This window comes from Mchenga conophoros, linkage group LG5 (assembly GCF_057382185.1).
Source record: "Mchenga conophoros isolate Kocher_MC1m ecotype Shallow Benthic linkage group LG5, M_conophoros_male_GT1.1, whole genome shotgun sequence".
NCBI lineage: Eukaryota > Metazoa > Chordata > Actinopteri > Cichliformes > Cichlidae > Mchenga > Mchenga conophoros.
The window spans coordinates 10,923,352-10,939,201 of NC_140530.1; the positions used below are offsets into that span (position 1 = coordinate 10,923,352).

The following is a 15,850-nucleotide window of genomic DNA, read 5'->3' on the forward strand; positions in this document are numbered from 1 at the left end:
CTTTCATCAACTTCACAGACTCTGTGGATCTACAAGGTGTAACTAAGCACCTTCTTATCCTCCCCAGCTCCAACTCTTGATCTCCCCAGGCCCTCGGCCATCCTTCACTGGTCTTAATGACACCCGCTTATTTAATTCAGGTTACTTGGAAATTAGATTAGTGTCGATAGAGGAGGACGGTGAGACATAGAGTGGAGCCAGAGAAAATGAGAGGGAGAAAGAGTGTCTTTGCACTTCCCTGCTTCTTCAGCTCCAAGTGTGTGTGTGTGTATTTTACAACACGTTTAATGCCATTGCACCCAGTTGCTTGTCATTGTGTCACTGACTCCGTCCTTACTACAAGAGGTCCGTAGAGGCTTCAGGGAAATGGCAACAAAGATGATGCTGATGAAAATCAGTAATGATGATGATGATGATGATGACAGGCTGTTGATGTCGATGATTGGTAATTAGATGGCATCAACAAAATGTGGCTGATTGCTTCTTCAGTGCTGCTTCTTACTTCATTATGTTTGCGGCTCTTCCATTGGTTTCCACCAAACAGCAGCGTCAGACTCTGCGGGCTCGTGGAAACACTCAGACAGCAGTGTGTGCTTGTGTGCGAGCTCTGCTCGCCTCTGTGTGAGCGCAGTCAATTGCCCTCCAGCTCTGACACAGTTCACTGAGAGGAAGCTGTGACAAGAGACTTTGTTTCAGACATATGCTCAGTGTGCCACTGTGAAAAGGGAAAGCATGCATGCACACGTGGAGTGATTATTGTGTTCCGAATTGCCAAACGTTTGCATTAAAACACAGAGCTATACATAAATGCACACACTCAGCTAAATGCAAATTGTATGTGATAAGCATACACACACATTCCCAGCAGAGATACAAGCCGGCTACAGAAGAGCACTTGGCTGCCTAAAGCCCCTGAAGCGCATGTCAACTCCTCCCATCATCCCACATTGGGGCTCTGCATATTAACTAAACATCTGGCTGTGTCAGCACCAGTTCATCACAGTAGGGACCCCTGCACCCACTCCCCCTTCTTTTGCCTCTGTGTCTGCATCTGCCGAGGAAATAGAGAAAACCGTGCAAAGCGCAATGTGATTCACCGTAGCCCAGTGTGTATGAGTGAGCATCAGACATGCATATTCATTTGGATTAATTTTCAGGCAGAAGTTGAAATGGCTGGCTTTGACTGGACAAATATGAACAGTTTGGATGTCAAAAATAAATGCAAGCCAGCGTGTACCCACAAATGCCAAACGTCCTCACACAGGAGATGTTTACATGCTGATATGAAACCACCCACTGGGCTAGAGCAATTAATGGGCTGCTAGCAGTGCATTAACATTAAGGTTGAGTCACCCCATTTAATGCATTTATCCTCCAGGGGAAAGTGGTTTATTGTTAGCTGAAGAATGTACAAATACCTTTGATACAAACCTGATCCATTTTATATTTAGGATGTAACAGCACGCAGCATACATTAATGCATGCACTCTGCACTACAAGACTCATCTGGCTTCTGAGGTTGATTGCTGGCCAGGTGGGAAATATCACCAAGGCTAAACAGGCTAAACATTTGTAAAGGAGGAATGTTTGTTTCATTTTGTTAGTACTCCTACTGCGGATGTACTTTTTTTTTTTACTTTTTCAGTTACTTTTTTTAATGAAATCTTTTTTAATTATTTATTGTAACACTGTTTACTCAGTTCTTGTTCCATATTTATACTGATACTCCTGGAGTATCACTGCATGACATACATACATATTTGTTTACCTCCTGGGTTACGGTGCAACCCCTCGTTTACATCATACTGTACAGAGTCAATAGCAGAGCATGCTAAACCCAAGCTTTCCACATGCATGGATTAATGGCACATACACTCACCTCATTATTCGTAACTTTTGCCATGTTTGAGGTATGAGGATGAGGAATGTAGTAGTCGAGCTCGTGACAGGCACTTCTGATTTGGCACACTTAGATTCTGGCATCTCTATAGAAATACTCTCAGTCTCTCTGGAGCTTTTTATTGTAGACGATGTGGTAGAAAAGATTAGTGCAGATACATTAGTTAGCAATGACGCGTAATGTGTGTTACAGGTTGTGATCTCACTCAGGCCTGGTGCTTGTCAGTTCACTAAGTTATTGTCAATGTATCCCCAGTGCAGCTTTGTAGTTTTGAGTGCAGCGCACGTAACCAATGGTTATCTTTGAAGAAAAGGGGCCTTTAGTGATTACAGTGTATTGGCAGTTGGGTGTGTGAAACAGCAGTCTCCTGAAGTGCCCCATTACCTCTGATTTAAAATGTGTACAGAGCAACAGGCCAAGCAATACAGTCCCTCCTCTGACAATACCAATAGCATTCTGCTCACGGACAGGAGGGCAGCAGAAAGAGAAAGAGGCAGATCATGAGAGAGAAAAGAGGACTTATTCAAAAGCAGACACAAATTTTCTACCATTAATAACATTTTGGGATTAATGCATTTATTTTTATATCTGGATGTGGTCAGTGGATCAGTGAAAATTGTTCTTAGGAGTGCTGCATTAGATCCAATACAGAGAAAAAATACTACTTCAATTGAAAACCTTTTTTTTTCTATGTTCTATTTGTTGAATGCAAGTGAACAACACTAATCCTTAACATTCATTCTTTCTTATTTTAACTGAAAGAGTGCGGTCACACCTGGTGAGAAAAAGTAACTCTCTTGGTTGTTCCAGACTTATTAATCATCCCATCTCCTGCAGCCATACATACAGATTTATTGCCAGTCTGCAAAACACATGTTGTCACCAAAGCCCCGAGAGCTTTCGTAAGCTTGATTCACAAACAATAGCACTCAGCTAACATTCTGCTAATCTGTGACATCAGGCTGAAATATCAGCATTTGTGTTTTTTTTTTGATAAACCACAGGGAGTCATGTCTCGTTACACACACTTACACCTTCAAAAACGAGATTTTCTTTTGTTACAGTTGTCACCTCTATTTTAAATTTGAGCATTTCTTGCCTTTTCATTACAAGTTTTATAAAAGTATAATTTTATAAAACTTATAGTTGTATAAAGACTTCTATAAGTAAAATTTACAGGTGAAGAATTAAACATTTTATTCAATTTGTTAATTTAACTGCCCGTTGCACTACTTTCATTAAAGAAAGGTTTACAAACCTAACCAACAAAGGTTGACTGTCATAGCTTATCTATGTCTTCACCCATTCTCGATCCAAAGGGAATTTGTATACGGGGCAAATACGTCAACTATTAAACGATAGAGTGGGGCATAGTGTGTCTTGGGTTAAGTATTTTAACAAGTTGCTTCAACTACTTCCTTTCCACCATGTAACCACATCAGTTATTTCAATCCACCGTTTGCTTTTCTATTAATATGGAGTGTAGCCAGCGATGCTCAGTGAGCCTGGTTGTGCTTGATGGTGCATTTTTGCTTCAATTGGTGAAACGAGTTTGCTGTTTTCATCTCTAGTGGGAATAATTTTCTTGCATATTTTACAAAGTATTGTGTTTGTGTTAGAGGTTGTTGGAGTAGCTTACTTTTTATGAAAACATTATTGTAGGCTGAAATGTGGCTCTCACTCTCAGACATGCCAGGGCTTGCCTTATTGTTGTGCAGTAGGGGAGCTAGATGTGAAGCATCGCTGTATCATTGATATGACAAGATGTAAAATCATGGACGACATGATATTGTCAAACTATGGCTGTGTGGCAGGATTCAAATTCAGGCCTGGGGGAGACAGAACATAAACTTAAAGGGCAGCTTTAATGCTGAACTGTACGAAAGGTAGCTGATCAGGAGTAAACAATTCAAAAACTTGGAATCTCTGGGGAAACATGGAACAAGGAAACAGACAACCCCAAGGGAATATGTGACAAAGTAATACAATGTAACAAGTAGAGAGGAAACAGGTGGGAACACAGCTGAGGGAAACAAATATAAAGACTCGAGAGGAAGTTGTACTAAACACAAGACAATCACCAAAGTAAAACAGGAAGAGAAACACAACTGAATAGGGAGACAAGATTAACTTGACAAAACTAAACAGTGGAACAAGAAAGACAAAAATACAGATAGCTATACCAACAGTAAAGCTATTAGTATGGAGTTAGCTGTGTTTCCTTTCTAGGATGTTTCTAGAATGTTTTGTTTGTTGCTTTGACCGTGCCCACCCTGACGTTTCCTACCTTCAAAGATAAATAAAATAATCAGTTGTTGTGGGGGGGGTAACACCAGACTGATGGACACAACAAAAATGAGACTTGGACACAATGGAAGAGAGCTAACGCCATCTGAAGCAAAAGACTACAAATAAAACTGAGCTTGAACATGAATCACTTCTCAAAGCAATAGTAATCAACAAGCCACAAAAACCCAAAGATACATTATATGATAACCCTGTAAGTCCTTTTTGCTCTACAAGAAGTTTGCCAAAAGTGCTTCAGTCTTTAAACCCTGGCATTATGACCTGAAAAGCTGATAGAGCAAACATGTTAGCAAATGGTCGCTTACGTGTTCAACAGACAGACCCACATTAGCATTTGTTTGATATCATCAAGTGTTTCCTATTAGCTAACTTTCCTTGTCTGTGTATTAGGCGGGTAGTCCCATTATTACAGCAGTTTTGCCGAAGACAGCTGCCGAAATTATGCTCAAGTGTGGCGACAGTGCATCAAAGCAAGAACGTTGGAGGGCATACAGCCAGATGCGAGACTATTAAGGGACAGAGCAGAGTCAGGTAATGATTCCCTGTGTGCTGGTTGCTATAAAGGACTCCTTGACTATTACACATACTCATTTGATTCCTAGTTGAAATTATTGATTGGTGCTGCTTACAATACCCTTGGCTGTCAAGGATACTTTAATACTAATCTCTGTCAACAGCCACACACATCCAGCGAAGCAAGAGTTTTGCACAGCTTCTCTAAATCCGCGTTGATTTATTATGAACATTTTCTCATTATTTTGAGAACAAACGAGAGAAGAATCACAAACAAACACGTACGAAGACTTACCCTTTCTTGTGTAACCACCTGTGTGGAGACAAGCTGCTGGCCATTACCGGGGATAAGTATCTGCTGGCAGGAGTTTAATGTATGAATGTAATATAACCCTGTATATCTGTTAGTTTACAATAAAACCTCTTTAGGTGGTAGCAATGCTTTATGCGCTGCACTGAGAGTTGAAAATACAGCTACAGTCTCCACAAAGGCCCTATTACCACAAAATGTTAATGCTCCATGTCGTTATGCTTCCATTCAGTCACTTCAGTACAATAATTAATCAAAATAAACATACAGTGCTTGACAATAAGGCTTTTATATTCAGCACTAATCAGACAACTCATTAGGCATTAATGAGCCGACTCTGCCTGCTCTTGTCATGTTTGGGGGAACTTTGGCGCATGGGGAGAAGTGTTTGAGTGTGTGTTTGTGTGTTAACTTGCTGATACACATTAGCACACATGCTCCCGCATGTACACACATAAAGACGCGCGCACACATCCAGCACTCCTGTAGTCCCACTCCAATTATGGCAGCATCTCACCCGGGAAGAAGCCCACTTATGCAGCATTCACTTTATGAATAATTGATTGTTTGTGCCAGTGTTATATTTGTAAATACACGTTTGCACTCTGATTAATAGTTTTCTAGACATATTCATTTGTTGAATTTGATTAGACTCTTAAATGTATTATTTATTAGCTGCAATTGCTCTCCGGTTATTAGTCATCACCACTGCAACAAGAAGATTTGGCATAAGGATGCATCTGCATGCAAACAGTTATGCTTGCATCCATTCACAGTCAGTCATATAGAAGGTGTCTGGGTATGCGTGTGTGTGTGATTTGACACATTGAGATGCTGTGAACCCGATGACTGCCTTTAAGTATGTCGTTGCATCTTTTTTAAGGCTTACAGCCGTGCTATTTGTAACTCTAAACATAAAAGGTAATTAACCTGTCGTCGTCATTCTTTTAGACTGATCAGTGTACCTGAGAATTAAAGCCATTTTTTCCACAGAAAAAGCATCACACATGCTAACCTTAAAAACAAGACTTTTGCAGACTAGTGCGGAGAGGTTATCAAACAGGCAATGCCAGTGTAATTAGATTTTTTTTTTTTTTTTTGTGCGGCTTCAAAATGTTTTCTTTATGTCGCTGATAAAGGGAATGTGTAACTCCGACCTTTTGGGTGAATTTTTGTAATATGTGGGAGTTTGCATTATCGCTTGCTTTGATGAATTCTTTTCACAGCCACAGTGAGATTCATAAAGAGCTAGGTCAAATGTGTTGCATAAGTTTAAAAAAACACACACAAAAAAACCCCGTAGAAACGCAGAAAAGAATACAGGCAGAGCAATGCGTTAGTGACACATTTGAATTTATTTGCTGGAGGGCAAATGTGACACAGCACAAGATCGTCACTGTGAACGACCGCATATGCACCGTGCTGCTGCTGTATTTCTGTTTTTGAAATCAAAAAAGAGCCCTGGTAGAAAAATAGTCTTTTCCTGGTATTTATTTACCATTTAGTCAGTGCCTAACTACTGGCATTTAACAAAGGACAAAAAATTTAAAACCATGCTGGCATGTCTAAATTATTGTCACAACATTTGGCGCATCAGCTTAGCTAGACACAGCCTTCAGGCAGTGTACGTTCAAGCTATTGGAGATAAGAAAACCAAAGAACTTATTTTAGATTGTGAACGTGACTGTATTTTTCAGTCCATACTACAAATTACTTTATATTTTCTATTAAGATGGTCTATATTTAATTGCTAGCAAGTGACAAAAGAAGACAACATGAATCGATCTGTCGCAATCACACAAGGTAAAACTCGTATATAGTTTTCATTTTGCTGTGAATAACATGGTGCTAGTATACAAGGTAGTGTGCACATAACCAGTTACAGTAGATGCACAATCTAAGCAGGTTGTAAAGTACTGTTGAAATCTTACTAATAATGCGCATGCGTATTTTTTTTCTTGATAGAATAGGCGCAGGTGTTAGTTAAAAGAGAAGCTCTGTTCTCTCCAAGCACGGTGACATTACAGAAACTTATTCTGGAATTCAGCCAGAATGATTGTTTTGCACTGTGAGATACTGAGCCGTTGTTGGAAAAGTCCCACACAAAACACACCTAGGTATTCAATTCTGCCAAGTGTTTTGAGCTAATCTGCCCGGCTATGATACTCTTCTCAGGGAAAACTTGTTGCAAACATGGTTGATTAACATCTTCCCGACCAACAATTAACTGTTGCGTTATTGAAATGCACAGTTTGGCGATCTCAGCAATCTGGCGTTCTCAGCTTCAGTCTGTAAAGCGATCGAGTGAGAACAGTTGTGTAGTTTTGCGGAGCCGCGAATGGAATGCATGTTGAAGTCTCCAGGAAGAAATCGCTGCCGTTGTACTTTTGCTGAAAACCTTGAAACCTGTTGCAAAGACGTTGTGGGCAAATCCCCAACAGCACAGTGGGGCAGGTTGTCTCACAAAACTGACAGACACGGTGCATCATTGTGACTGTACACGTGTGTGTACGCCAGTGTGTATTACTCTGCTCCTAGGGAGTGCTAGCAGGCCAACTGAAGACGGAAGGAAAAGCAGCACTGCTCTGCACCATATGCCAAATATGAGACTGCCTGCCAATTTGTGGGGGATACTGGCAAGTGCTAGCAAGGCTGAATTCTTGACAGAGGGAGATGAATAATTGAACATGTGCGAAGCGAAGTTCTGTTGGGATGGAGTAGGGTGCCTTTATACATGGAGAAAGGGAATGGAGACAGTCAGAGCGTCTACAAGCAAAGCTCTCATTTAGATATTGATGTGGCTTTTTTTTTTTCTTTTTTTGTAAACATGTCAAAAAGTTGCAGAGATTTTAGATGGACTTGAATGGATTTATGGAGAGATGTGAAAGAGGAAGAAAGCATAGCCCATTGGCATCTGTGTATTGTGATCATATGAAGCAAAACCAAAGCTAACATGTTAGTGTTACAGTCTCACTGAAAACACACAAAAATACATACATTTAAAAAAAACAAACACACACACACGAGAAATTGTAACTTCATCAGTGTGTTTCGTGTTTTAATAATTTAGCAGACACACTACTGCCGAACAGCTCCAAGTATATTCAGCAGTTGAACAAACCTATAGGCTCTCATACTTTCCAGACCTCATTCCTTGTAAATTACTAATGGAGTGAAGGACCAGAAGAAAATATTTTATCTCATATGCTTAAGCTGTATACATTACAGCTTTGTACATCATTTCAAGGTTTCATGTTAAAAATGGGAACAAATTGCAATAAATTGTACTTTGGAAGACATTAAATAACAGCTGCATTCAACAGCTGGTTTAGACTAAGTGTGAAAAATGCATCCTGGCAGGTTTCAAGAGGTGATTACATTTAGGATGTGAGCCCTGTACCGTATGTTGTGTCCTACTGTTTAATATGGCGCCATCATTATAGGAAGTATGTTGTCTGGGCATTTTTGTTTTTTGCACTGGGGGAGGTTCACATTTGATTTCAAATGATCCTTTAGGGAGATGTGACAACATAGATCTACCTTAGGCTTTTGTAATAAAGGCCTTTAGGCTGGTCCGTGCATTTTTGATTGAGGGAAAAATATGTATTCTCTAACGGGTTGATGAATGGTTAATGAAGGTTGCTGTAAAAGTTGCGCCTTGTCTTTCCAAAAGCTGCAACTTTTACTATTCTCCCATTCTTGTTTCTTTCTTTTTATTCTTTGTACAGATAGATAATATTAGTCATTGTGTGTGAGATGTCCTTAAAGCTGGAATGAAGTAACCAGTTGTATCTCAGAATATTCAGCTTTAAGGCTCTCCAAATTAAAATTGTAAGCCAGGAATGCAAATTTGAGCTTTGGCGATCAAATCTCACTAAGAAACCCCGCTTGAGGACACCAGGAGGGGAGACAACTGTGAGGAAAAACAACGGGAGACTCCATGGCTGTTTCTAGTCTATCTGTCACCAGGTGCCAGCGTCTGAATAAACATTGCCCACAATGACATTGCGTAAATGTGTGTAATGTGAATATTCAGTGTTCTGTAATTTCCCCGTGTTTCATTGAGTGAACACAAGAACAACATAAACATCACAACAAGCATTTGAAGATAGTGATGAATCCCACTGCTTGAGGCAATGACAAGAGGTATAAGAAAGAAAACAAACTGTATTCTGGGTAAATGGTGCCGCCTGGATAATAGACAGAGACAAATGTGAGAGACTACGCAGTTGTGACAGCAAATTTTCTCCAATAGTAGCCTTACGTTCTGTATATGTCACTGTCCGGCTATTGCCTGTGACTTTCCATTAATCCTGAGAAATTGATCTGTTTTGTTCTCTTGTTTAACGGTGACTTTGCAATGCCACTTTTACTGAAACCTATTATGTTCTAATCATCGTCTCCTCTCTCTTTTCCCCATGTCCTTTTTCTTCCCTCTCTTTCTCTCTCGCTGACAGATACCACCCTGTCCAGTGAACGTGGTAAGTACTGCAGCCGCACGCTCCCGTGATTTTGAGCCATCTGTGCATGGACTCCGCCAGCGACAGAGCAGTGGCTGTTTGCGTTAATGTGGAAGGAACCATTCTCAGATTTTAGTCTCAGTGGGGGAGCGACGAGCCATAAACATCATTTGCATCACTGGGAAGCTATTCTCCATCACATTGCATGTCACAGCAAATGTTGAAACGAGGAGAGAAACATCAAGAGAAAGCAATTATGAAAGCAGCATCCTCAGACCCATGTGGCCTATCACACTTTGAATTTTGCATATTTTCCCTGCATGCATTTTGCCTCGACCTACTTAGTCAATTTACCCCCTTTTGACTCCAATAGTGCTCAATAAGGAGCATCTTTTTTACTTTGCGTCCTTCCAGCTATAGTGGAACTCATCTCCATGTAGGTGAAATAGAAGTGGATAGAAGTCCCCGCTGTGCCATTATTAATGTCTTCCTGTAAAATGTCTCGCCTCTTTATCAAATCGGCTGAATGTCTGAGTCTATCTGCAGTACTAGCTTTGTTTATATTTCATATAAATATGTGTGTGTGTGTGTGTGTGTGTGTGTGTGTGTGTGTGTGTGTGTGTGTGTGTGTGTGTGTGCGTGTGTGCGCTTTCTGGCATTATATCCAGTTTTGGGTCACCTGTGTCGGCCACTTGTCTTCTCTAACATTGCTTTCTATGCTCATTAGATGTTCCCGCTGTACATGTGTGAGTACAGCGCTAATACAAGAAGTCATCATGTCGCATTTGCTCTCCAGCGTATCGTTTATAACTTGAAAATGTTGAGCCAAAGCCGTGCAGTGACATCACGCGATATAGATACAACTACTGTGTCTGGTCTTTGAAACATCAAAGTGGCAGGAGGGAAGAGAACTTGCAAAGTTGTGGTTTTGATCAAGCACTTAAGGTTTATTTTTGTGTGCCTGGTTAACCTCTATTTGCTGGTGGAGGAGACGATGATATGAAGCACAGAGAAGATTGTGTGATCAATTTTTCATTGCCAAGCTAGCAACCGTGCGGTGCTTTTCTTTTGTTTTGTTTTTCTTCTTCCCCCAATCCAGTTAGGCCTGAACAAAGAGCGGGGAATAAGAAGTCACAATGGGTAAATATTTGTATTCGTTCTGAGCGTAATCCTTGATGCTGACCTCATCTCTGCCTCTCTTAACCGCCCTGCCGCTTTTACATTAAAACAAACGCACAGGTTCTTTCCTCTTCTGCACCAACACTTTTCTTTTCTGTACTGCTGAGTGGACGCATAATGTGAATGATAGTTCACAATGAAACACCCCCAAAAATAATAAGTAAAAGGGAAGTAATGAATGGATTCCAAAGCAGCTGAGAGAGAGGAAGCAGTCTTAAGGCAAGGTCTGTGTGCCCTTGGAACCTTTATGAAGTGCAGTCAGCAGAAAGCCAGCCAGCAGATTGCTTATCACTCAGGAAAGAATACATCATTCAAACCATTCACTTGTGGTTTTCATATAGGTGTAATTTTGGATGAACACAAACACATAACATGCAACTGCGGTGCAAAGTCATACTTGAGCTCCATCCTTGTGCCTACCTGTGCTTAGCAATCTCGCCCTGTGTCGCTAGCAGGGGTGGGGCATGTTTTTAGTCATCTGATAGGCCTCTTCAACATCAAGTGCCTGCTCGCACATCCTCTTCTAACTTAATTGGCTGTACCTGAGGCGGGAGGGCAAGGTGTAATTGTGATAAAAGAAAACGCTGTGCTCGGCTGGTTTTAGTACCTTTATCTATAATCTCCAGATTGATTATGGTTTTTCTGCCAGCCGTGCAAATTGTTCATCCCAATAAACTGCACTAGAAGCCACCTTAACTCTGTCATGTCCAGAGCAAGACACATTTGTATAAGGTTAGAATATATAGTAATCTGGAACTTTCAAGTAATTTCTTTTAGGTGTGTGTGTGTGTGTGTGTGTGTGTGTGTGTGTGTGTGTGTGTGTGTGTGTGTGTGTGTGTGTGTGTGTGTGTGTGTTTTCAGGTATCAGGATTAAAAATATTACGTGAATCTGTTTTTCTTGGCCAAATATACAAGGCTATATTTCCCTGTTCGCCTTAAGAAATCAATGTTTTTCTTTTCTAAGGGGTTCAAATGAAATTTAAATTGAGAAGACTTGATTGTCTTTTTAAACAGAAAGCAACGTATTATTTTCCCTGTTTTGTTAAAGGATCAAAACAAAATCCAGATATAACTGAATATGTGGACTTTAACTTTGCTGATTAGTGGATTTCTTTTCCCATGGGACAGAGCCAGGCTGCCTTTCAACCCATGTTTTCTGCAAAAAAGTTTCTTGTTAATTTAAAAACTCTATATTTTTATTCTTGGTCTCTGCAGATCATCCAGTTTACAAAATCAGACATTAGACATCAGTGACATTGGCCTAAAGACCCATCCGTAAGCTGCTAACCCGTTGGTAAGGAAAAAAGTGTATTCCACAAACACTTGGAGAGTGGAGACTAAAGATGTCACCTCTTGAACTGATAGCAAAACAGTGCTGCACCAAAAACCTCCTTGTGACTGCTATTGCTTGCTAGCAGATTTCCCTGGTTACCTGTTAGGGCTGGGTATCGTCACTGATTTCTAGAATCGATTCAGTTCCGATTCACAAGATCCCGAATCGATTCGATTCAATTTGAATAAGAATAAGAATAACTTTATTTATCCCGAGGAAAATTCTTTTGTCATGTACATGCTCAAAGCAGCAGGAGAGACAGAGGAACAGATGATTAAGATATATAATATATACAATAAGAATAGTAATATACAGTAGTAGGATAGTGCAAGACATAGTATCAAATAACTCTATAATAAATAAAAAACTTAACTATCAGTGCAGGCGATTCTAGAAAGTGACAGTATTGTGTATTAGAATAAAGGGAGTAGCAGCGTATGATGGGGGGATGAAACAAATATTCAATAAGGGGAATTTTGCCTCTGAAAAATTTTGAATCTGGGAAATTTTGCCTCAAACAGTCAGAGATATTATAATTCAGATCATGCATCAGTACATTTCCATATTTTTATATCTATAAAAAGGAAGTTGACACTTGCTCAAAGGTGTGAGCATCACAGCAGATGCTTTTGTGTCAAAGTAACTGAGGATAAAACAGAAAAACATGAAGGTGATTTTCCTGGCCTGGGATTTTATAGAAATATTCTGCAGTACATCAAAAACGAAAGAAAACCATTAATCAACATATGAACATTACCTGATGCTGCTGAAGTAAAGCAGAGTAAAGTTACAGCGGTTTTATTAGAGACACAGCAACGCGTTTTGCAATTTTGCATAATTTTAAGAAGTTAAAATTCCTTCAGATGCCCATTGAACAGCAGAAATGAGGCTTTCTTTTTGGAGGTAAGTAAAAGGAAAAAACAGCGGCCGACAGCGCTGGTGGACTTGTGCGTAATAAGCAAGCGAATAATGTGGAAAACAGATTTTTAGATGGGAAACTGTTCCTGAAGTACACTGAGAGAGAGAGAGAGAGAGCTGTGCATGAAGTGTGATTTTATTGTGGTGGAAACAAAACAGCAAAAGTCAGAGGAAATTCATGACGATGTTTATGAGAAGCTTAGTTTGGATCTTCTTTTGCTGCTGGTTCAGTCAATATTGTTTGGAAAGAGATCAAACCTGCAGCTTTAGAATCAGCGCAAAAAGGGCGTAAACACAAAGCGCGGACCCGCCCAAACATCCGAATCAGCGAGCTGTCAGCTTTCAGCCCCGACCGTGTCCGTGCCGTCGGGTGAGAAAGGCACATCTCACTGATTTTGATCCGTCGGCGGGTCCGCGACGGTTTACGTCTTTGTGCAGAATCCGTATACCTGCTCTCATTTAGTGTTTTAGCTGTTTGGTGGTTGAAATTTTGTGAGGTTTAACCTGAGATTCTGCGGTGTCGGGCAAAAAAAATTTATGTTAAAAAATCGATTCAGGATTTTAATGAATCGATATCACGTTATCCAAGCCAGAATCGATTTTAATCGATAAATTGATAATCGAAACCCACCCCTATTACCTGTAGCTTTCATGGAAGACACCGTCTTGTCTGCAAACACTTGTTAATTAAATAATTAAGTAAAATTTGACAGCAGCCATCTTTAAAGTTGAAGTCGTGCATTGCTGCTTAAACCAACACGTTTCTGACTTACCTACTTTCAAGGTGAACAGTCTCCATTTCTGGTTTGCATCGCACTCTTCATAGTTTCACTACCACTTAGAGACTAGTTGGTAAGTCTTTGCATCATCAATCCAGACTAGGGGCGATAAGGGAAACCTGTGGGTGACTAAAACAAACACAAGAGGCTTTCGCTATAGCACTTTATACCTCATTGTGGTCAATTTCACATTTTGGGGAGTGTAGCCGTTTTCCCCTAGCAGCCGGTGATACCAGGGAGTCCTTGATCAGTCTCTAGGCCGACATGAATGGTGCTTTAGCAACTGATTTCAAAATGACTGCCAGTGTCCACCAGCAACCACTCAAAACCAGTCAGCGGATACTTATTTTTCCCCTAGTGACTGGTGGTTGCCAGCCTGCCGCTAAGCTTGCGTGACTGGAGCCTCAGCAGATTTCAAAGAATAATTTCTAATTTGCTTCAAGCCAAACGTTTTCTGATTGTCTGTCTCTAACAAGTCTGCCTTTTTAAAACCTGCCCTTATTTGGAAGTATGAAATGTGTATATCTTGCTTCTTTAGCATGCTTACTGTTCTTAAATTGTCTTCTAAAATACAGGTGAGATAAACTGGTATGTTACCTTTATTACCGTTTGTTTTAAAGCAGGTGAACAGTCTTTAAACCTTTCACGTTTGATGTGATCGAACCAAAAAGCAGAGAAAACCAAAGTGAAAAACATGGGTGGAAGAGCAGTTTATCACAGAGATCACTATCATCTTTTCAGCTAACCCTTGGGAAACAAGCAAGCCTAATTAATTCCCAAAGTTAAACAACAGTTTCTTCCTTTTTTTAAAATGGAAAGTCACTACATATGTATCTGATGTGCCTATTGAAGTCCTTTGTGTATAGTTTCCGTCTCTCCTTCATCCTTTTTCACTGGTTTTGAGTGGTGGTTGGGGCTGAAAGAGCACCTAATGGGCTGCGAAATGTCTCCAAAGCCAGAGCAACAACAGGAGCTAATGTCTCAAAGCTCTTCTGAAACATCACAAACAGTGAAGAACCCTGACAGTGCAGAGAAGAAAGGGGGGCATCCCTGGTTTCCTCTAATGTGTCAGAGAGGCCATTTTTGCCACTCTAATTGTAGTGAAGCTTTCTAGTGGCTTTGGCAAAATGGCGTAATTACCTACTGGAAAGGATTGGACTCCACTGTTGGCTGCACATTGTAGTGTCTCTTTTTGCCATGAAATGCAAGATCCCAGTTGTAGCTGCTCTGACATTTGCTAGTTCAATCTTGCAACCGTGTTTAGTAGGCGAAATTCAAGAGTCTGTTACCGACTGGCCGCTGTGAAATCCTACAGTGTGCTATTTAACCGAGACAGGATGGTTTACCTGCATGTAACCTGAGAGCCACTGCTTTGTAACCTAAGGGATGCAGATTCACAACTTCCCTTATTTGCGTTAATTGGAACATGTGTTTATTTAAATGGAAGCATATTTAATGACATGCCGAGCTTGTACGGGTTTTATTGTATAAAAGACGTGATGTTAGAAAAGACCTTGATGCGTTATCCTAAGTAATAAATGCCTGTATCGAGGAGAAGCTTGGTTGAATGCAATTCTTGATCATTCACAAGTATTTTCTCTTAAATGTGGTGAAGCGTGCAGCCCCTTCTGCTGCTCTTCCCCCCTCAGTACCAATTAAAGCTGTTTTTCTGCAGCAGATCTTGAGCTGATGAAGACAGCCACTAAGAGCTCTTGAAGTAAAGTCACACAGGGCCTGTATGGCAGATGGTTTGTGCAAAGAGAGAAAGCAGCAGAGAAGGAAACAAACAAGCATAAAAATGGCAGCCTGTCTCCATCGAGAATTTCCTATTTTCTACCCAATTTAAGACATAGCATTTCCAAATTTTCAAACTTTTCCTCAAAACTGCTGTCAGACCTGCAGGAGTCCAGGGAAAACATAAGATCCTGTTCTATGGAGAATTGTTGCACGCCATCTTCTAAAAACTATCGAGACAACTCAAGTATTTCTCAGTTGAAAAAAAAAAGAAAGAAAGAAAAGAAAAGAAAAGAAAAAAGCAAGATAAAAAGAAAGTGCTGGGAGCTGCTTGATCTTGTGGCTTTGACCAGCTCTCCCAGCTGAATGGAAACTAGCTTTGCTCTGGCCTTTTGCTACAAAGGCGGAGACGGCAGA

General features: G+C 40.5%; 1 protein-coding gene across 3 annotated transcripts in view; it reads left to right on the forward strand.

Moving 5' to 3' along the window:
• Positions 1-15,850, forward strand: part of cdh4 (cadherin 4, type 1, R-cadherin (retinal)) — a 224,005-nt gene that overhangs the window by 74,051 nt on the left and 134,104 nt on the right. For 2 of the 3 annotated variants that reach the window (XM_085273226.1, XM_085273227.1), the window contains exon 3: positions 9,488-9,511. The exons of the other annotated variant lie outside the window; for it this stretch is intronic. In XM_085273226.1, coding sequence (XP_085129352.1) covers positions 9,488-9,511 — 24 coding nt within the window. The remainder of the gene's footprint in view (positions 1-9,487; positions 9,512-15,850) is intronic. 3 annotated transcript variants of the gene reach the window in all.